The sequence below is a fragment of the Eurosta solidaginis genome, chromosome 4, assembly GCF_040869045.1.
Source record: "Eurosta solidaginis isolate ZX-2024a chromosome 4, ASM4086904v1, whole genome shotgun sequence".
NCBI lineage: Eukaryota > Metazoa > Arthropoda > Insecta > Diptera > Tephritidae > Eurosta > Eurosta solidaginis.
Genome location: NC_090322.1, coordinates 13,895,895 through 13,918,656, shown reverse-complemented (window position 1 = coordinate 13,918,656; position 22,762 = coordinate 13,895,895). Strand labels below are relative to the sequence as shown.

General features: G+C 36.9%; 1 protein-coding gene across 1 annotated transcript in view; it reads right to left on the bottom strand.

The window, feature by feature from the left end:
- Nucleotides 1-22,762, bottom strand: part of LOC137249091 (protein tweety) — a 295,423-nt gene that overhangs the window by 258,086 nt on the left and 14,575 nt on the right. The window contains 2 exon segments of the mRNA XM_067780266.1: nucleotides 17,704-18,036; nucleotides 20,143-21,796. Coding sequence (XP_067636367.1) covers nucleotides 17,704-17,814 — 111 coding nt within the window. The 5' untranslated portion in view covers nucleotides 17,815-18,036; nucleotides 20,143-21,796.

Sequence of the window (22,762 nt, the reverse complement as noted above, 5' to 3'; positions counted from 1 at the left end):
TATTAAGCACAGATAATTACATTATTTTCCCATAAATAAGTTTTATTAAATTATTCATTTTATTTGTAATATTTATAACAACTTTTTGCTGGACTATTTGTTTATTTAGTATAACAAATCTTAATTTGAAAATTCCTATCAAAAATTTTCCAAGCTAAACAAAGCGATTCTGGTCGAAAGGAAACCGACGTGTTCTCAATTTCGATCGATAGATTTTTGCGATTTTTATGCACAATTGCACGTCTTCTTGCCTCTGGATTTCCATTTTCGAAAACCATTGGTGCTGGCGTTTTCTTCAAATTTTTGCACAATTTTAATTTAACTAAAACCAAAATAAATAAAAACAGCTGTTTGATCATCGATTCATTCGATGAAAACGTTTCGAAATCGACTTCGAATCGATTTGTTGTCGGAATTCAGAACATGCCTGATAATTATACGTACATATGTATACTCATCGCTTTCCACTTATTCAAAATTCATACCGACGTCATTCTACTTACTTTCTAAAAAAAAATGTAAGCATCGAAAATTTAAAATTTCCTAAATAACATACTAATTGATTACATATTGTAACGAATTTACTGCAAATCCTCTTATTTGCCCTTTTGCTAAGTTCGTATCACTAAACTGTTGAATAAATAACTCCAATATTGAATAATGGAAAAATGGCCTTTATTAAAATACTTCACAATAACACTTATACTTTGCAACTAGCTGGCTTAATAACCAAACTGATAGCTGAAATAATACTGCTATTGCTCGCTAGATAGCGTCTTAATCGAAAACTGCCCATAGCGCCTCTACCGCTGATGCTTTTATGCTCTGTGATTTCCTCGTGGCATCTTCTAGGCGCTTCCAGAATTTTACTTAGTTAGTTATAAATTTCTCAGCTACAACTACAGATGTATAATTTCTCATTTGAGTAATACTTGCACAAATTATTGCCCTCTCTTGTGACAACTCAGATAAGATATATGCATGTGTTTGTGCATTGATTCTCCGCTGCTCGTATACGTACATGGCACATATGTGTAGACGCAATTATTGTTTCGTTTATGTAGATACATAATGATTGATCTATGGATGTGCATGATATCACTGTTTAGCATAGGCTTAGAGATAGCAGCAGTTTTGCTAATATTCGTAACAATATTTTATTTTGCAGCCACTTAAGGCTATTTTTTCTATTGCCGATTAACATAAATCAACATAATAGGTGGTCCCAAAAATTAAAAAAATTAACAAAAATAATTTCCCAACTACCAAAATTAAAAAAAAGCAAACAATAAATCAGTGGTATATTACAACAACAATAACATTTAGAGCCACCCTAGCGTACATTAATATATTAAACACCATATTATTTATCCATATTTCAACAATAAATTAATGGGTCTGCAGCTACTTCGATTATTAGCGAGGCGCTATCAAAACAACCTACGCACATACTTAACAACATTAAAACTCCTTTGAAATTTGAGATATTTATGACACATACTTTTTGTTTAGGTTTAAAATAAGCTCATTATTTATTGAATGTGACCCTCGCTAGATACTGCCTGCCCATGAGTTTACAAAAATAGAAGTGTAAAATCAGCGTGTTTGAAAATAAAGCATATCCTCCCTCCCTTAAAAAGCGCACTCAGCGCACATTGTCCTTCAAATTAGATTTCCTCGTGTTCACTCTTAAAATATATCTATTCTTCATTGCCTTCAACGAAGCCAAAGCAGTGAGTGTTTATGTACGAATTTAATTTTTTCTCTTATACTTAAGTTAAGAAGTCTTTCAAAGAAGGTTCTTACTATGAAATTTGTGCGTATTTCGTCATTTTCAGCTTCAATATATTAGCAGCTGACCAAGAACGTTAACGGTGAATTAATACTAAAACTTCATTCCACTAGCCAGCTATGTATGTAATTAAGTTAGCGGATGTAATAAGCTTCTGTGAAGTACTCAGTATTTATTTGGATTATTTCTTCAATTTCCCTTTTCTTTTTGTTTATGTTACTGTTCTGCCTCTTTTCTGCTTCGCATTTTTGTAATTTTCCCGCCTTTCTTCTTCTTCTTGTTGTTTTTAGCGCTTTACTTTTTTTCTTCCTCATTTCCTCCTTCCTCATTTGTTATGAACGCGAAGTTAGCGAAGCACCTTCGGTGAATGAAAAAATTCATACTTCGGTATTTTGTCGACAATTATGCGCTAACTAGTTGCGAGGAGAAAAAGTTTGTCGCGTTTTTCTAAGCGATTTTTTTAGGTGCATCGGTAAGTACACTTAAATGTAGGAAGCACCCTCGTAGAAACTGACTAATACCACAATGGTCGAAATGCGACTTAGCTTTTATTTTGTCGCTTATTAGTCGCTAATTAGATGCGAAAAGAAAAATTTGGCCACTCTGTTTTAGAGCTTTCTTTTTCTCATGCTTCTCCATGTTCACGAGAAGCTAGCGAAGCGCGCTTGCGAAAACCGATACCTTTCACTGATGCAACATAGCTGATATTTTGTTGTGTGTTAGCCGCTAATAAGTTGCGAAGAGGAAACATTTTTCGCTTTTTTATACTCAGCTGAGCAGAGCTCACAGAGTATATTAATTTTGTTCGCATAACTGTAACCGTAACGGCATAAACTAATCGAGATAGATATAGACTTCTATGTATCAAAATGATTTGGGCGAAAAAAGAAATTCATTTAGCCATGTCCGTCCGTCTGTCCGTTAACACGATAACTAAAAAAAAACTAAAATTTTGAGGTATCTTGATGAAATTTGGTATGTAGGTTCCTGGACACTTATCTCAAATCGATATTTAAATTGAACGAAATCGGACTATAACCACGCCCACTTTTTCGATATCGAAAAACCGAAAAAGTGCGATAATTCATTACCAAAGACGGATAAAGCGATGAAACTTTGTAGGTGGCTTGACCTTACGATGCAGAATAGAAAATTGGTAAAATTTTGGACATCGGGCGTGGCACCGCCCACTTTTAATCGATATCGAAAATTACGAAAAATTAAAAAAAATGCCATAATTCTATACCAAATATAAAAAAACATGAAACATGATAATTGGATTGGCTTATTGACGCAAAATATAACTTTGGTAAAAACTTTGTAAAATGGGTCCTACACCTACCATATTAAGTAAAAGAAAATAAAAAAGTTCTGCAGGGCGAAATCAAAAGCCCTTGTAATTTTGGCAGGAATACTGTTAGTGGTACGACATATATAAATAAATTAGCGGTACCCGACAGATGATGTTCTGGGTCACCCTGGTCCACCTTTATTGCGATTTCTCAAAAAGGCGTCCACCTATAGAACTATGGCCCACTCCCTTTTAAAATACTCATTACCACCTTTCATTTGATGCCCATATCGTACAAACACATTCTAGAGTCACCCCTGGTCACCTTTATGGCGATATCCCCTAGGTTCATTTTCCTACACGGTGATTTTCCCTTATTTTGTCTCCAAAGCTCTCAGCTGAGTATGTAATGTTCGGTTACACCCGAACTTAGCCTTCCTTACTTGTTGTTTGTTGGCGGCCACCGTGGTGTAATGGTAGCGTGCTCCGCCTACCACACCGAATGCCCTGGGTTCACACCCCGGGCAAAGCAATATCAAAATTTTAGAAATAAGGTTTTTCAATTAGAAGAAAATTTTTCTAAGCGGGGTCGCCCCTCGGCAGTGTTTGGCAAGCACTCCGAGTGTATTTCTGCCATGAAGAGCTCTCAGTGAAAATTCATCTGCCTCGCAGATGTCGTTCCGAGTCAGCATAAAACAAGTAGGTCCCGTCCCGCCAATTTGTAGGAAAAATTAAAAAGGACACGACGCAAATTGGAAGAGAAGCTCGGCCTAAAATTTCTTCGGAGGTTATAGCACCTTACATTTATTTTTGTTTACTTGTTGTTTTTAATTTTTTATGTACTGATATGTTATGGTAAGTTATACCATGCTATAGTATGTTATATAATGTACGCTATGCTATGTTATGCTATGTTTTAGATTTTTTGTTATGTTTTTTTTGGTTCGTAATGTTTTATTATATTGGCCTATGTTTTCTTATGTCCTTTACTTACTTTATTTTTTATTATGTCATTTCATTTTATGTTATGTCATGTTATATTATTATTTAGTACGTTATTTAGTTTATGTTAAGCCATGCTATGTTATGTGCTGTTATATTACTGTTTTTGGTATTGTAAATTATCACTTAAATTTTTTGCTATTGAAGTTCAATTGGCGCTCAATATTGCTTCACTCAACGTAATAAATTCGCCTACGTCATTCAGTGTGTAAATTGTTTCACATGCAGTTCGTACTACATACATATGTATATTCAAATAATTTGTTGCTGACGTTGCGCCCCAATTTTTTTCATATTCACTAACGAAAGTGCAGTTGTTACTTTTTTCCTTTATCAACCTCTCCACAATTTGGTCTAAATAAATATTTCCATCAACCAATTTCATTGAAGCTTATGCTCCAAGTTGTCGTATACAAGAAATAAAATTGTAGCTAGTTAATTTTTGTAAGGTTGTTTTTGTTGTTGTTGTGTCAGTTATCGAAAACTAGGGCAATGGCAAGGATGTTGCTGACGTTTTTCGAAACGAACACACACATATATATATTTATCCTAGAGTACATACATATGCTTGTGTGTGTAGTCCGTAGTGATTCGAAATACTGCTTGGTTTCTTTAAGTACTAGTTAACAACTATAATTGTTTGGACTTATAACCTCAAAGCTTGTGAGTATACGATGGTATCCTGCCTATGCTCGAGTCTCCTACCACAGAAAATCGACTGGGTAAATACTTAGAATTGTGTTCATTGGCAACGCTGGTTAACTCCAAAGAGCTTTTATGATTAAAACAACTTCTTTCCGCTACACATTTTCTAGTGGTATTTTTATCCCAATTCAAACATCTCAAGCGTCCTATACAAATAAAACAAGCTTAGGAATGGACTTCCGAAACTAAAGTAAATATTTATGCAATAGCCAGACCCATTCCCGGTTGGCCTTGTTCCAGCTATACAACGATCTGATACTTTTAGGACCTCGATTCAATATTTGGCTTCTTGATTTCGCATCACACCGAGATGTAGTCGTAGCCTTCTAATCGCCAACCTGACTTTTTGAGTACCTGACTTCTCTCAAACTTTTCTTGTTGTTGCTGTACCAGAAGTTTTCCTACCTATTCGTTCAAGAGTTGTCATCACTAACGAATAGTTCTGTGCAGGTTGAAGTTTCAATATCCTTTGAAACACAGGACCAGTTCACATCGTGAGGGAACTCTTTACATGTGGAAAACTTGTTGCGTATGTCAGGATTTAGAATGGATAGATAGGAGTAGGTGGCGAAGAGGCGCTCTGCTAGGTTTGGAGCTACAGATTTTGTTGCGTTTGGATCGGAACGGTCTCTTCCTTTCAAGATTTCTCTTATACCGAACATATAGCTTTTACGGCGATGTGTTACAATCTTTAATGTAGAGACTTCCGAGTCCATGTTGCAACTCATCGACCAATATAAACATATGGTGCTAAAGCTTGAAGAAGGGCACCTGCCAAGCTGAGAAAGCATGGATTCCGGGATACAGGAACATTGAGGAAAATTGCATTACAGATGAGCTTGCAAAGCAGGCTATGAGCAAGCTGATTCCCAGCTTGTAGGAGTCCTTGTAGGAGTCATAACTGGGCACTGCCTTATTGAAAGGCATGCAGATAGGCTGAGAGTGCCCCACCGCTCATGCAGTAGGAATTGTAATGATGAAGCAGAGCATAAAAAGTTGGGTCACCTGACTTGCAACTGCCTGGCATTACGTGACGTCAGAAAGCGCTGCTTAGAAGCTCCCTTTCTAGATAATCTACGCCAGTCTGTGGAGTTTTACATGAAGGAGTTGCTAGCCTTTATCAGTTCCCCAAATCGTTCGAAGAGGAGGGGTAATGGTGTATGTCCTTGGTATCACGACGGGCCTCCTGACGCTGGCCCATGAGTGCGTCGGCGACAGCATAGGAATATCAAGCGCCGTAGGCCATGAATGAGGGACTAAGCATTGTTTTTTTTCTACTGCTGTTGTAGGTAAATTAGCTCTTAGACTGAAAAAATGCAATCTGTGGAAATTGGGAAACCATGAGCACGCAACCGATATTATGTGCTGCAACGAAAGGAAGTGTAAATGGTTCTTAAACTGGATTAAGGTTAGAGGAATTGACATAAACGAGGTAAGCAAACCGACACGGTCATGGCGATACTCTGTGGAGTATAGAAGAAGGTTTATGTTATAGAAAGGTTCACCTAACTGCTTGAAGATAATTTAATGGCGCTTAGCTGGCTAGCCGATTTTTTTCCGTTTCATAACAAGTCACAACAGCTCTCCCTGTTTTGCGAAAACTGACGCCAATTAGGAGGAAAAAGGGAGGTCAAGTCTTCCTCTACCTGCCTCTTCCAACTCGGTGGAGATCTCCCCCTTCTTCTGCTTCCAAATGGCGGTGCCGATTAAATCTTTCTTGGCCGTAGCGTCTTCTTTCATTCGCACAGCATGACCCAGCCCGCGAAGCCTTTGGGCTTTTATTCGGCGCACTTTCTTCATATCTGGGTTAAACTCATACGGCTCATCACTATACCTCCTTCGATACTTGTCGTCGTCATTACGAACAGGGCCATTTTCCGGAGAACTTTTCTTTCGAACACTCTAAAAGCTATCTCATCTCCTCGACATCGTTCTTGATTCTGAGCCATACACCACTACAGATATAATGAGTGGCCTGTGATACGTGGTTTGTGTTCGTCGGGAGAGGACTTTAAAAATATTTCTCAGCGGAACTTGATAGTTTCCATCTCTTCGCTATCGAAAAAATCCCAGCTTCTTAAGCCCGAAAGCCAGCTCAATGCTTAATTGGACTTGAGCGCTATACAAGTCGTGAAGTAGTTCATAAGTAACTGATAGGTTTGGCTCTTTGACTATGCTGAGTAGCTTTCTCTCTTATTATTGTTGTTGTTGGGCAATTGTGAATTTTTGCGGTGATTGTACTCGTTTCAAACTCATTCAACATCAGTTAGGTGAACCGTGCCGATTTTTACTTCCTTTGTATTGTTATTATAGCCTTTGTGTTGCTATTGTTGTTATTGTAATTGCAAAGAGTTTCTTGCACATTGAGTGAATGCAATTTACGAACTGCACATTGCACATTGAGTGAATGCAATTTACGAACTGCTTGCACTCATTTCTTCCCGTTACACATCAACGTCAGCAACGATGGACAAGCAATCAAGTTAGCACTCAATCAAAACCCTCGTCTCCTTCCCGTCATTCCTACACTCATTTTAGTTTATGCCCTTCCTCTTATTTTCCCCAAAAGCAGTCATATCCATCGAAGAACTTTGGTTGCGAATTCACAAATTTAGTGAACTTCGTACATTCCGTTGCACAGCGTACTTAGCTCTCGCCAATTACCTGCTCAATTTGTTGGTCAACCAACAGCAGCAGCTGACCGCCCGACCGACTTAACGCTGCATTTACTCTATGACACACATCGTACGTATAAACATCCTTTCGGTTATTGCGTCATTAAAGCCATCTCGTCAAGGCAACTCAGCGGAGCAAGGCAAACGTACGCCTTAAGGAGTGGTACGCGTGTGTGTGTGCAAGTGCAAGTTAGTTTTTTTCCTTCACTGACGTGGCTTTCATGCTTGAAGTGCAGCACAAGCACGGGGCGTGGCGCTGCATGCACTTTGAGTTACGGTTCAGCGAACAGCTGACGAAATTAAGGACAACTTCTTTGAGTTGTGAGTTAATACGTGAAGAGTTAAATTTACACTAAAAATTGATAGTTTTGTTTTGTGTGATGAAAGGTTTAATATTGGGCATATAGTGGGTGAGTGGGCTGTGGTATATGCAGCGGCCTATTGATATAGTTTCAAGGTAGGATTGCCCTCATGTAGGAGTATGAGTATGGGTTGGAAAATGTTTGACGAGAAATTGTCCGATAAAGCCTTCCAATGGTGACACCAGCTGCAGACTTTCCACTACTGATCTATTGTGTTGTTCGACTCATTTTGGCTTATCGATTTTCTAATACAAGGTAGGTACCTACTTGATATATGTATATGGTAACGATTTCCTCTTGCGCCTTGTATAATTTGGTTGGGAAGCAAACTAGTTTTGATATTGTGCCATCTTCAGTGCCATTTTTCGTTGCTTGGATTATGCAGATTTCGGTTTTGTAAGGAATAAAGTGAAATGATAAATACGCCTTTAACTTGGTAGTCCGCTCAAGACCAACGCTCAAAGCGTTTTAATGCTGCTTTAAGCTTAGAAGAAGCCCCTTTCCACCCTCATTCCGTGTGGGTACACATTACATGTGGGACATACATATGTCGAGGTTAATTCTGTATAAATAAGAGTTTAACTTAGCACAGTAAACAGATCGAAGTGGTCAGAGTGATGCGCGTCTCCCTGGGAAGACTGCTTTCGTCAACCGTGGGGTTTGCCGGGCATTTATTGTTATTAAACTTTGCGGATGACTCTGAGCATATGTTTTCCTGTTTTTTATCAAACGGCTGAATATGTTTATGCGGGATTCCTTCGTTGTGCTATCTTAGATCCCTCTTTATGTCTCAGAGAGGCGGGACTCTTCGTACAGATGTCCCGGCTTCTGAGTATTCAATAGAAGCTGTTCAGCATTTCATTTCTTCATGAGGAGTATTCTCGCTGTGTTAATGGTATTCTGGTGACATAAGGAGATATGCCGCGATAGTTCTGAGCGCCTTGTTTTGACAGGCCTGATATGTGTTTTTCTTAAGCTCAGCGACCATGTCAAAGCATATAAGCGGCTGGCCAATCACTTTCATTCTTCTTTCTTGCCGGTAGTCCTCCGGGTTTTCTAAACGAGCACTGAACTGACACAACCCCTTGCTGTTTTAGCAGCACTTAAAACCGGGGAGCCGATAAGTACATTTTAATTGAGCTAAAGTAGCGGTGAGCTTAGGTCTATGCCAGACGTGTTTGGTAAAAGTGGCATGTGACTAGGTGACTGTATTTAGGCTGTCTATTTAAAAATTTGTTCTTTTACAGTATCAAGATCACATTAGTTCAAGAGAGCCTGGTCTCTCATTGTAGGTTTGGCTCTTCCACTGCTTAATGTTATAAGTGGACACTAATTAAGTACGATGTTCGCCAGATGAGTACTGAAAAGAGTTTACGGAGTTTTGCGAATGCCTTCGTATCAAGCGGCTTATTTATAAAAAGCAGATCTTATCACCGTAGAGCGTTCTTCTTATGGCAGTCCCTCTTTCTGTGAACTCGGCTCTTCGTCAAGCAGTTGTGTCCCTAATATAAAGTCCCAGCAAAAACCGTCCACGCAAAATTTTTGGTGTATGCTCTTAAACCTTCAGTGTGAAAATTATGTCCTCTGGTCAAAAAAAAAGAAACCGGGACAGCTCTGAGAGCATGATTCTCACAATTTTTTTCGCTGCGTATTTTTTTGGCATTGGCTGATTGATTTGTACGACGTTTCTTTGTCCTTTGCACAATTACTACCATCAAGTAATTTGAGTGGTTTGTTGTTGCTGTTAGGATAGCAAGGAAATCAGTTGTGTCTCATTAAGAAAATGTTTAGACCTCTTGTGGCACGCAGATACCCACTTGGAAACTTTGTAACCCGAATAATTTTTATCTTACTTACTAAGCGCTTACTGTAGTTTTACCCAATTAGTTTAATTTCGCACAGGGATATATTTTCGCATCAAATTAAATGTACATTTGTATGTGAATGTTGTTATTAGAATAGCTGCAGTCGATGTCGTCTAAGGAATGACCTAATCTGCATTTGTATATTTGTTTGTAGTTGTGTCCTTTTGGATGCATTTGAATTGAGCCCTTGTGCTCAAGCCACTCGCAATTGCAATTTTGTTTACAAAACAATAAAAACAATCAAACCGTTTAGATATGCTCTCCAAGATTTGAGAGGAGTGCGTTGGTGCGAGGTCACGCCAAATGTATTTAAAATTTCAAGGGCGAATTGACAAATTAGTTTTACAGTAGACAAGCGTAATACTAATGGCAAAAGGGCATGAGGAAAGAAGAGAGGGAGAGAGAAATTTCGTTTAACCAGATGGCCAAAGATAAGCCCACTTCAAATGTATGTATGTAAAGTGTTGAAAGAGAAGCCAATCGTAAGGACTTGTTAAGAGAGCGAGATTGAACGGCAGAGAGTGTAGAGAGGTATGAGGCCAGATACAAATTAATAAGCACCCGCTATACATACATATCATTATCGTAGAGCACAGCGAATATTAGCCGTGTGTAAGTACGCTGGAGTACCTAGAAGGAAGAACGCGTGTACAGTGGGGCAGTGCATGAAAAAAGTGGCGAAAATTTGTTCGAATAAAAAATTTAAGAAAAACTAAATTTTTCAGATATATATAGCTTAGAAAAAACTATCTATGTTTTCAAATTCCCAAAAAAATTAGAATTTTTATTTAATTTAAAAAAATATAACTTTTTATTAAAAAGCTTTTAAAAATTGTATTAAAAAAGGTAAAAGCAAATTAAATTTAATTAGTTTAGAAATTATATAATGTGCAAGCAAATAATTCGCAAAATCTCACAAAAAAGCTGGATTAAAAATTTTTCTACTCAAAGAAGCATTTTCTTCCAAAAAATAAGCGAATTATGAAAGTTTATAAAAAAAAAGTTTTTTTTTACTAAAATTATGTGATGAATAAGAGAATGCCATGTTAATATAATTTGCGAAAATTGTCTTTAATTAAAATAATTTAATTTGCTAAAATTTATCAAATTAAAAAATAAACGTATCAAATTAAAAATTACCTAATTTCAGCAGGAAAATAATTACTTTATTAAAATTCATCTGAGCGTACTAGAAAACATAAATTTTCCAACAAAACAAAATATTTGTATCGAAATGGAATTTTTTTTCTTAAATTTTTTTTATTTTACGAGATGGGTATGGGGCTCGAGCCCGACAGCGTTGGAATTTTTTTTTTAAATCCAATATTATGCCGGACAGTCTTATGTGCTTTCTAAGCTACTGGGTTAATGCATTGGAGTCCCTTATGATCTGGGAGCCAAAAACAAGATTTTGTTTGGATGGACTCCCTGACATCAGCGATATGATGATAATGAAAAGGCAGACTACCTGCCAACCAGCGTTCTGTGGTTTATAGCGGTTCTGTGTACTCACAAAGCACACACTAGGAAAACTATAAATAGCCGGGAAAGGAGCGAGAGTATCAGCCAAACTCTTTAATCTAAGTGGAGAGGACCTACGAACTCCCACTGGGTACTACACGGCACGCCGCAGTTGGCCATATCATATAAAATATATCCGATACAAAAATCTGTAGCTTTTTTGAGCTGGAGAATGAAACGCCGGTTCACATTCTCTGCAAATGCATCGCTCGGACAAGGCAGAGAATCTCCCAACTAGATGAGGTGACTTTTAATCCCTTCGTGATATGGAGAAAAAAGCCAGAAGAGCTAAATGCCTTCTCAAACAGTAATAAGATCGCAATGCATCGAGGCCTAATAATGGCCGCGTTTTTTGTTTAAATGTATATACATCTACATTTGCAAATAAAAAACGCTCATCGACAATGACGCATAGTAGCAGTGTATGGAGAAATAGTGGACATACAAAAAATTTTTCGGTCCTAGTATATAATGCATACCAAAATTTAAAATGAAAAAAAGGAAGGCACACACCTTTTGTACTAATTTTATGCGCAGCAATTTCATAAGTGTAGATGAAGTTATGCACTTAGCAGTCTATATAAAACTTAAGTGCATATATATGTATATATGTACATGTAAAAAAATACAGCCAATAATAATAACAATAACAATTTCATAAGTGTAGATGAAGTTATACACTTAATAGTCTATATAAAGCTTAAGTGCATATGTATATACATGTAAAAAAGATATAGCCAATAATAATAACAGCTCACTGTTGCTGTTTTTGTTGTTGAGCTCTAAGTCATCAGCGCAGTTTATGTTACTTTACTAAAAATTTGAGAGCTGCGAATAAATTACAATGCATCAGTTTTTCACCCAAATATATAAACATACTTATTTTTAGAAATTTTGTATAACATTTTTTGAGCTTTCCGGCTAGAAAGAAGTTACATTTACAAAAAAAAAATGGTTCTGGTTTTTTTAAATTATATGAAAATCTTATTTTCGATAAATAACTTATGCAAAGTCACTTCATGACTATTTGACACCCTTATGCGTGCAACGGGACTACTGTGCAGCAGCTGAGTGCTCAATTTCTGCTCATCCAATCGACAAACTCGAACAAATCTAAATAAATACATACAAACAATTTCTAGATAAACATTTCCTTGTGCTCCATAGCGCATATAAATTAATGTAAGTGCCTTTGACAGCAAATTAATTTTATCGCTTATCTAATTCGAGGATTCTTGACTTTCTACATACAAAGTAGGTAAACGTTGTTAGTTAAATGCGCATCTAGTACAGCAATAATAGCAAATTGGTGGTGGTAAACAATGAATGAAATTAATGGAAATGAAAATAGTGAAAGAGTTAAATTGCAGCATACTCTCAATGGGATATTTTGATTGAATAACAAAATAGTTTTGAGATGTGATGTAGAAATGCAGCATGGTAGCAGGAGGTCCTTAAAGGAAGATGAGGGAGAAACATTTTGATTTTAGAAATAAGATATTGAAAAGATTATAATATTTCTTGTTACTCTCAAACGCCTTCACTCGGGCGGAGTATCAAAATGTATTCCGGATAAAAATCATTTAAAAAACACAAATGATAATGTATCATTTTAGGCGCTAAAGCTACATACAATTTTTAGCAGCCACTTACGTCGCAAGTTTTAAAACACATAAAAAAAAATATCAACATAGTATGGATGTTTTTGTGGTTGTAGCAAAGTTTCCTGTCCTTATGCCCAATTGAGTTCATTTTACGGTGGTTCCTGGTGCCAACTTAACATGTTAAAGGTTCAGACAACAGTGCCATTGAGCTTAGAGGATTTGGTTTCATTGCAGGCGCGGCATACGTTGCTTCTAGTTTGCAAAGCTAATAGTATCCCTTACTACAGTACAAGTGTTGACCGAGCGCAATATTACAGCATTAGGCGTTCGGAGGCTGACTTAGTCCTTGCCTTTCCGTTTTTTTACGGCTTATTCATACAATATCGCACCCAACAAGAACTGTCTGTTAAGCATTTCATTGTGCTCATTGACATGCAGAAATTGCATCTTAGTACTATGTGGTTGGTGGATAAGCGTTTTACGGAGGGACTCTTTCGCAGTTATGAGATCAGTTTTCAGGCAGAACTGCTGCTACTTGCAACGTGCTCAATAACTAAATTGAGGTCTCTAAATTGAACTGGCCCTTTTGAGTTCGAAGGACAGAGTAATAGAGATATGGTAATTCCAAATCAAACTTATAGAAGAAGGCTGAACTAAAGCCAACTGGTCACATTAATGACAGCTGTAGGAGTTGGTGGCATCGGGGCATTTGTTCTGAATTTGTTCCTAATCTCGTACTATCTGTTAAACCATGTTCAAAGTTAGGTTGAATTGGCCGGCTGATTCTTGCCTCGAGATCTGGTAACTGGTCGCCCCTAGTAGCCGGAATCTTGACCTCGTGAGCACCGGGTACAAACACAGTCTGCTGTTACTAACGAGGCCTCACTTATAAGCATGGGAATGCCAGTTAGTATTCCCATCATAAGCTTTAAGTCTTCTATGTTTGGAGATATGCGCAGCTTTGTAGGTGTGGCATCGTAGGATTTGAATATGATCTTTGTAATATTGCAGCTCGACGTCTTCTTCTCCCGCCGTCCTTGTTTGATGGATCATATAAAACTCCTGTCTCATTTTGATTTTTTGCAAGTGGATTGGGACGTCTACCATCGATTCATTGAATTCCTTTGGCAACTTATCGGTGTTTTTATTACCTACTTACCGCTTATGATCGGGAAACTATTTTTAAATAACTTTTCTTGTTTTGAGCCTGTTTTCATTATTTGCATTACTTCCACCAATTTGGTTTAAACCGATGGCGAGTTTAATACTCCATTCTATGATCAGTATAAACTCAGCGTATGTGGGTGCTAAAGCTAGTAGTCAAATAGAAGTATACCGAAGCCCTAATTAGTTATTTCATCATGAGCAATGATATCAGGGATGTATTCAAGCTGGTAGCCAAGTTCGGGAAAAATAAAAGTAAACGACAATTGCATGCCACCCACGTACTCTTCTCAGTAGTTCTTTTTAGTTTTGCTGGCTAAATTGAGAGCGAGGAAACTGTTATGCACATAGAAGCAGCCCTGATGCCCGAGCTGGGACATAGCAACCAATTGGTGATACTTTCGTGTGAGTACTGCCCAGCAATCATCCGAGCTTTAAAAGTTCAATTAAACCCATCCTTCTATGCTAATTGAGTGCAATCCAATCAAAGTCTGAACATCATTGATGCCTGCCTCATACGGAATCCCATTGACGATCCGCTGTGCATCGCTTAAACAGAGATACAGTGTGAGCTATATATAAATTGGAGTCTTACAGGATCATAAATGTCGAAAAAATGCTACCCCGATTGGTATACATTTCAGCAATTTTCGCTCCTCCCGTATCAAATTTCATTTGAAGGCAAACGGGCTGTCACTTGCCCTTTGCAGTGTGGTGGTACATCTATTAACTGGTCCACAAAAATGGCGAAGGCTGAAGGGTTATCTGTGACTCATTCAATCTTTTGCTTATTAGTACTGCCATCGGGAGAAAATTAAAGCCGACTTCTGATGAAGCTCATTAACTCCTCCTGATTTCCTTTTATTTAAAGGAACTGAAGAGTATCTGCTCAGCCAAAGGCGTCAGAGATTCATACGGTGTTATAGTCGTTGCTTCACTGGTCGTTTTCTTGTGGTTTAAAGGGCATCTTTTATAAGCCAAAATGCTCCGTTTTAAGTATTCCAGAACAAACAGTCTCTCCCTGCTGGTTCCGAGATCCACCTTCGTGTATTCTCAGACAGAAATCTACCGCTATAACAAAATCAAAAAACTATAAACTCACAAAATAAAAGATGAAAAATCACACAAGTGCTGCTAAACTGATTATTGGTGATGATGGGGATGACAAATACAGATATACGCTATTGTAGCGTAACAAAACAGGTATGAAAAAGTAATGGGACAAAGCAAACATTCCACGCAAGCAGAAAAAGGGGACAAAGTAGAAGAAGAAAACTATTGATAGAGAGCTTTTGAAGTAAGACATATATACAGACGGTGCGAAGTTGAACAAATAGACGATAAACGCAGGGTGCGATGATATATGGTATGCGGTAAATGCAGTTTAAAGGGAACTTTACATAAAGTACAGGAAGTCGTAGAAGGGAAGGCGAAGCAGATGAAAAGAAATTAATGCCAATCGAAAGGATACGGGAGCATATGGGCACTCATTGAAAATGTGTTCATAAGAGGAGCAGGAATTACAAAGCAAAAGCTAGAAAGCTGAAACGTGCATATTTCGCTGTGAGCTTGTAGAAAATGTTAGTGATTGTGGTCAATTCCTCCATATATCAATCTATATATATATAATTCAAATTATATATGTAGGTATAGATCGGGTTGCGTCCTAAACGCATAGACCGATCACAACCAAATTTGCACAACCCACTTGAAACCTTCCAGGGATGGTCATAGGCTAAAAATAATTTCGATATATAAAAGGGGCGTGGCACATGCCATACAAATGGATTCTTTGATACTGCATAACTCTGAAGGTATTCATGCTGGAACATTGAAATTCAGTAAGGAGTTATAAAAAGTCAATCCCTAACACCAAATGTGCGGTGAGGGAGAAGGGGGCGTGGCACCTCCCATACAAATGCAATATATCATACTGCATATCTCTGGATGTAGTAATAGTAGGATAATGAAAATTGGTAAGGAGCTATATGACGTTAAGTCCTAACACCTCCAGTAAAATTTGGAATTGGAGAAAAGGGGGCGTGGCACCTTCCCAACAGAACTATGGCTGCCGTACAAACTTAGGTTATTTGAACAGCTAAAGGTTGACTACAGAGTTGAGTTTGGCTCTTATTCCTTTTGTACGTTTAGTAATCTGCCGCCGTTAAATTTTTTTGTTAACTTCTGTCTATCTACATCTTATCTCTATATATATATAAAATTCAAAATAATCTATGTTTTTACGTAGGTATAAATAGGGAATCACCCACTAGAAACCTTCCAAGGATGGTCATAGGCTAAACATAACTTCAATATAAAAAAGGGCGTGGCACCTACCATACAAATGGAATATTTGATACAGCATAACTCTGGAAGTATTCATGCAAGAACATTGAAATTCAGTAAAGAGTTATATCTGATCAATCCCTTACACCACTAAGAGAGTAATATTTGAGTAAGAAGGGGCGTGGCACTTCCCATTTCATACTGCATATCTCTGGATTTTGTAATGGTAGAATAATGAAAATTGGTAGGGAGCTATATGACGTTAAGTCCTAACAGCACCATTAATATATGGAATTGAAAACAAACAAGGCAAATGGGATTTTTCAGAACTATGGCTGCCGTAAAAACTTTGGTTATTTCAACATGTAAAGTTTTATTGCAGAGTTAGCATTCTTTTGGGGTTTGTTACCTTTAGGGTTGGTATTGTTGGATACGCCTGGAGGAACCGGAAAAAACATTTCTGCTAAATTTGATATTAATTGATGTAAGAGCAAAAAGGAGAAATCGCTATGGCAGTTGCTTTCTCGGGTACCGCGGATATCCTTTGTGTGGTGGACGTACTGCTCACTCCGCATTTAAATTACCACTGTCCGCAAACATCTGATAGGCCGATGTGCAACACAAGCAGACGGTGAGGCCAAAGTGAGTGTGCGGGATGTGTGCACCATGACTCATAAACAGTCGTTGCAATTTTTAGGCCGAACCCATAAGGATTTGAGGTGTAATGATCATCAAAAGGGTGGTGCTTTCCTTTTACTTGCTGGAGGAGCCGCAGATGAAGTAAATGCGTGCTTTTTGATGCAGCGCCGTACAAAAATTTACTCTCTTTAGAAATATGAGAGCGCATTTTGGCGGAAACACTTCAGCAGCAGCTTTTGCTAAACAACTGCTTGAAATTGATTATGGGAAATTCCTATTTCCCTACTATCAGATTTGATTTATTTTCCTGCAAGTTTTTGCGAAATTATGACTTCATCTAAAGCTTTAATAGCTAATGTTTCTTCCAAATATTGAATCTATCTTTAGAATCTATCTTTTGAGAAAAGGCTAATTCTTGTGTTATGGAAACTACTGTATCACCCACATTTCGGTTTCCGGAGAGAACTCTGCACAATAGATGACATAGTAGGAGCAATATATGTTCTACAGAGAGCTTAGATGCTCGTTATCACAGAAAATTTGAGTGGAACAAAACACAACCATTGCAGACTTTAGTGCGGCAAATATACTTTTTAAGAAGATTCTCATTTAAAATTTTTGGAATATGTTAGAGCTCTATCGCTGGAATCAGATAAATGTAAATTTTGTAGGTTTTTCCAAAAAAAAAAAATAATACATAAATATTTCCATATTTTAATCGATGGGATTCTCATTTCGCCCCCAAAAATCATGTTGCGTCGCGCAATTTAATAGATCTGACATATTTCAATACTCACCTCAAGATAAAAATCGCTATCCGGATTGAAGGTGTCATTCACCCGTTGAAAAGTATAATTCACATGTGGTATTGAGTGCAGAATCCGCACCAATATGCTGGGTTGCTCCATTTTGTTGTTGTTGTTGATCACGCAAAATGCGTACGAGCTTATTTATATGTTGCTTGTTTGTTTTTGGTGCTGCTATGCTTGTTGTTTTTGTTTTTTAATTTTTGTTGTTTGTAATTCTTTATTTATGCTAACTACTATATCTTTCACTAGACATTCACAATGAATGTATCTTTTACATATTTTATATGGTTATCTACTTTTAGGCGCACTCCGAAATGTTTGCTTAAATATACAAAAAATTAATTTAACACATTTTTTTTCGCCACATCCAACTCTTGACGTCACAAAAAAGAACATACACAAGGACACACACACGAATGCGCGCGTGCACGCCGCAAACGCAAGAGAGAGAGAGAGAGTATGAGCTGTTTGTTTGTGTGCGTGTACATGAAATTGTGGGCTCAGAAAACGTGCTATTGCTTTATTTATGACTTTTTTGGAATACAATTTATTTTTTATGTGCCTAATTGTATGATAATACTATTGCTTTAGCTTGTTTTTTGTTTGTTTTATTTTTATAGAATTTTTGATTTAATTATAGCGGGCTCTTAGGCGCTGAAGTGTGTGATGCCTGAGTGTATATAATTTACTTATATACAAGGGGTTTGCATTTGCTAGAGACAATTATTCAACGGCTTGGTTAGGATGTTTATTAGTTTAAACCGTAGCAGCATTTTAGGCGTTTACACATATGGCGCATTTTTACACTTCCATAGGTATACATTTGGCTACATGAAAAAACTAAGCCCTGATTTAAGCTTATTCAGTTGAAACGCAGTATTTTTGTATTGAAATATGTTTTCCTAAAACTTGTTGCAGCCTGTTAGGCGCTGTTATAATATTTAAGTGCGGTGTGTATTACCCAAGCTTATTTCTGCATTATATGATATAAGTAACTTTTTATGTTCTACTTTCGTTTGCAATTTACCACACCTAACCCGTTTGAGTTCATTGCATGCTTTTAGGTGTATGTTGTATTCCACTATTTTTTTAAGTACTAAACATAACGCGTTTTTGGTTTCGCTTGCAAGGTGGAAAAGGTCTTGCTTGCTTTTGATTTCGAAATATATTAACATAGATTTATGCGCTCAAAACTATTTTTTAACGTAAGACCAGCGTAGTCTAGTTTCCTTCAAGATTTTTAAGAATTGCATTAAGCAAAATCAAAACCGCTTAGTTGAAAATAAATTTCATGAAATTTTTGCATAATTTCAAACATTCGAATATTGATTTCGTAAGACTCTCTCGAAATTGTACGTGGTTTCATTTAGAGAGCCATAAAAAATAAATTTTTCTTTCGTTATCAAAAGCCTTCCATTTGTTAAATATGTAGCAAATTTTCCAAGAAATTTCTCAGTTAAAATGTCTTTTAATACCTCTTCTGTATTTATTGTAACAATAAAGTTCGATGTTTTCTAAAATTTTTCCAAGTATTTGCATACTTCCAGGCGCGATTTTTTTTTTAATTATACTTAAACCTATATTCGAATTAATTCAAAGCAACCTCATACGCTTTTGTGCACAATATGTTATTCGAGTTCTGCTTTTAAATATTTTCTATTGGACTATGAATGTTTAGCTTTATTCTAATAAATTTTTACATTAGCATATTTTCAGGCGTTAAAGTATATTTTGCAAACTTTTTTTCAATTAAACTTAAAATTTAATTTAATTTAAGTGCTACATGGATCAAACTTGTTTTCAAATTTGTGATAATATATGCATACTTTCGGGCGCTTAAGAGATCGCTTGAATTTTTTCGGAAACACTGCTGAGCCGTACTTTCGATTTTATACAACAAGGTGAAGGGAGACTTTTTTGTTTAAAATTGTGAACATTTTTGCGAATATTTGGGATCCAATTTGTTTTTAAATGGTGATAATATTTGCATACTTTTAGTTTCCAAAATATTATTTAATTTTTGTCAAATGCTGCTTAGGCATACTTTCGATTTTATACAACAAGGTTAAAGTAGGTGATTTTGCTTGAAGTTGCAAAAAAGTTTGCATACCTTTAGGCATTGAAGTGTGATTTGCAGCTTTCAGTACGCAACTAGCACGTAATATATAATTTTATATAATCATTTACAGCACTTTGATTTGTTTAAACTTTATGCGTTTCGTCTGGGTTTTAGATTTCTTTCATTATTTTATCTTCTAAGGTTAGCTAAAAATGTTTGTAAGGTTAGCTTTAAATTTCTGGGTGTTAAGTATTTACTGGACGTTTTTGCACTTTACATATTGTTTCTTACACTCAAATAAATTTAAGCAATTTTTTTTTTTGCAAAAACATTTTTAAACTTCACGTTTTACGTAATCCATTGCATACTTTTGGTCGCTCACACGCATACACGCACTCATCACTGCCTCAATGCCATTTAGCGTACTTTTAGGCGTTAACCTGCTGTTTCAGCAACTCAGCTGTTTTGCATTCGGCAAGCAAGCTCACGACTTTTTTGTTTTTGCATGACAAATCGCCAACTATATAGCATATTTGCAGGCGCCAAACCTTATACGTTGGGTGACATGCTTATTTTCGGACGTAAATTGAGGCGCTGCAAAGCCTTTCACGTGACATATAAATCACAGCAAATTCCAACAAAAATGCAAACACACAAATTTACGTGTATGGTATTTATGTGCACACATACATGCATACATATGTTGTGTGGAATTTGTGGTATGTTGTCTTCAACTTTCGTTTCAATTTTTATTTTGCTTTTTCCTCTGTCCATCTATTTTTTATTATCATCCCTTGGTCTCTTCAACCCAAAGTGTTTTAGAATTTGTGCCTACTACGCTGAGCATTTCTTTAATGTTGCTTTTTGTGCCTTAGTGTGCCTGTAGATACTGTGCGTGTTTGTGTGTGTGCGCACGTTAGCTGAGCGCCACCACTTCCTATGCTATTGCATACATTTTTCACCACCAATTTATTGTTGTTGCTTGCTCAGTTAACGCTGCTGCGCCACACAGCATCCTTGCTCTGTACTCAATGGTTTGTTCAATTAATTTGAGAATTTTTACAACACATTCCACATACAATCAACAAATTTCACTTACGTTCCACATACGTTGTTTGCCCCGCTTTCGCTTTTACTACTTTCGTTACTGCCGTTTTCAACACAAACGCGTTCCTACTACCGCCCGAAGTCGCTTGACAGGACTCGCCGCTGCCGTCGCCGTTACCGCCTCGTATACGCGCACTCGTTTTGTGTGCTAAATTCTCACTTTCGTTTTCACACCCAAAATTTTGTTTTTTCAGCCTGCTGGCTTTTAAAATTTTTTTCAAACACGTTTGCTTGAGTTTTTACTACGAATTTATGTCTGTGTAACAATTACGTTTAGCGATTTTGGGCCGATTTTTTTTGTTAAACTACGCTCCAAATGAGTATGAAATTTTAGTTTTTAATATTTTTAAAATTTCATTTTATTTGTCCCGCACAGCAAAATTTTTATTCACATTAGCGCACACGCGAATTTTAGCCGTTTTGTGCGCTCCGTTGACAGCTTCCTTTGCCGTACTGCTCAATTCTGCTTGTGGCTCCCAGTTGGCAAGGCTTGTCCGTTCAGCCAAAGCCTGTCAAAGTCGTGCCTTGCTGCAGTCGCTTTTGCCGCTCTCTCGTGTGGAACTATAAGCATTTCTTTTTTTAATTTCTCAAACGCTCTCCGGCACTCACCCTTTTTGTTGTACATTATGATTTACGCCACCAGCAACACGTCCAATTGTCAAAAATGTATGCGCTAAAATTCACCACGCCATGTTGGGGTTTGCTGATGAGCGTTTGACTATTTCGTCCTTTGGGAGCAGCATCTATTTTTAGAATTTTTTTTTTTTTTTGAAGGTAAACCGATTTGACGGTTGGTGAGTTGAAACTTTAAATTACCGCTGCGTCAAAGTCCACACAATTTGGTGAATTTGCTGCAGCAACAAAATGCTGCGTTTATCATCATTGTCGGATTGTAATAAATTCCAGTGTGACGTGCTGAAATAAAAACAAAGAAACTACTTTAAAAGAGTTAAAAGCAAATTAGGAATTTTTATATTAAAAAATTAATATGTAATCTTATCCCCCGCCTTTAAATTTTCCTTCCCTTTTTTATAAGACATTAAAGCAGAGAACAGAAATTTAGCAGTGGAAATTTTTTTCAAATTAAGTCAATACAATTCTTTTTTTTATTTTCAATATTTTAGGAAAAAACTTCAATGAATTATGTAAGTGAAACTATGCCAATCGATCTCAACAACTTTTTCGGAACAATTGGAAAAATTGTTTGATTGAAAATCTTCAAATTTTTATCAGTATGTAAGGAAAGGAGTCTAAACCATCCTTCGGGAAAAAATTTTCAAAAATCAACTCGAATTTCAAGAGGCCACATTTTGCTTGAGGTCTCACTTTGGTTAATCATTGAGATAAAAAAGCATCATTCCAATATACATCATCATTCTCATCATTGCTCATAGAAATCTGTTTATCAATCTGAAAATTATCTTTAAATTATATCGATAACAGTTCCATTGTGCTGAAATGCTACCGAAATAGCCCAAATGCTCCGTAACAAGTTTTGCAATGGTTGGTAGATTTTCCCGATGTTATTCTGAAATGCTTCCGAAATTATCCCGAAGACGGCCTGAAAATGATACCGAGCGCTTTTACGTAACTATATCCGTAGATAGTCAAGAAACGGTTTAGAAATAGTTACGAGGCGAATTCCCAAACTGTTAACGAAAGCAAAACAGTTCTCAAACGTTCCAGGTATTGGCCCAAAGTGGCGTACCATAAAGTGAGAGACATAGTATCAAACCAGTGGTCGCGAAATTATCCGAAAAAAGTCTCGAGATAGTCCTGCAAACAAGTCCGAAATTATCCGGAAATAGCTCAAATACATTAGACCTAGATCCATATGACTTTGATTCTAAATATTATTGGTATTGGTCAAACAGATTAAGA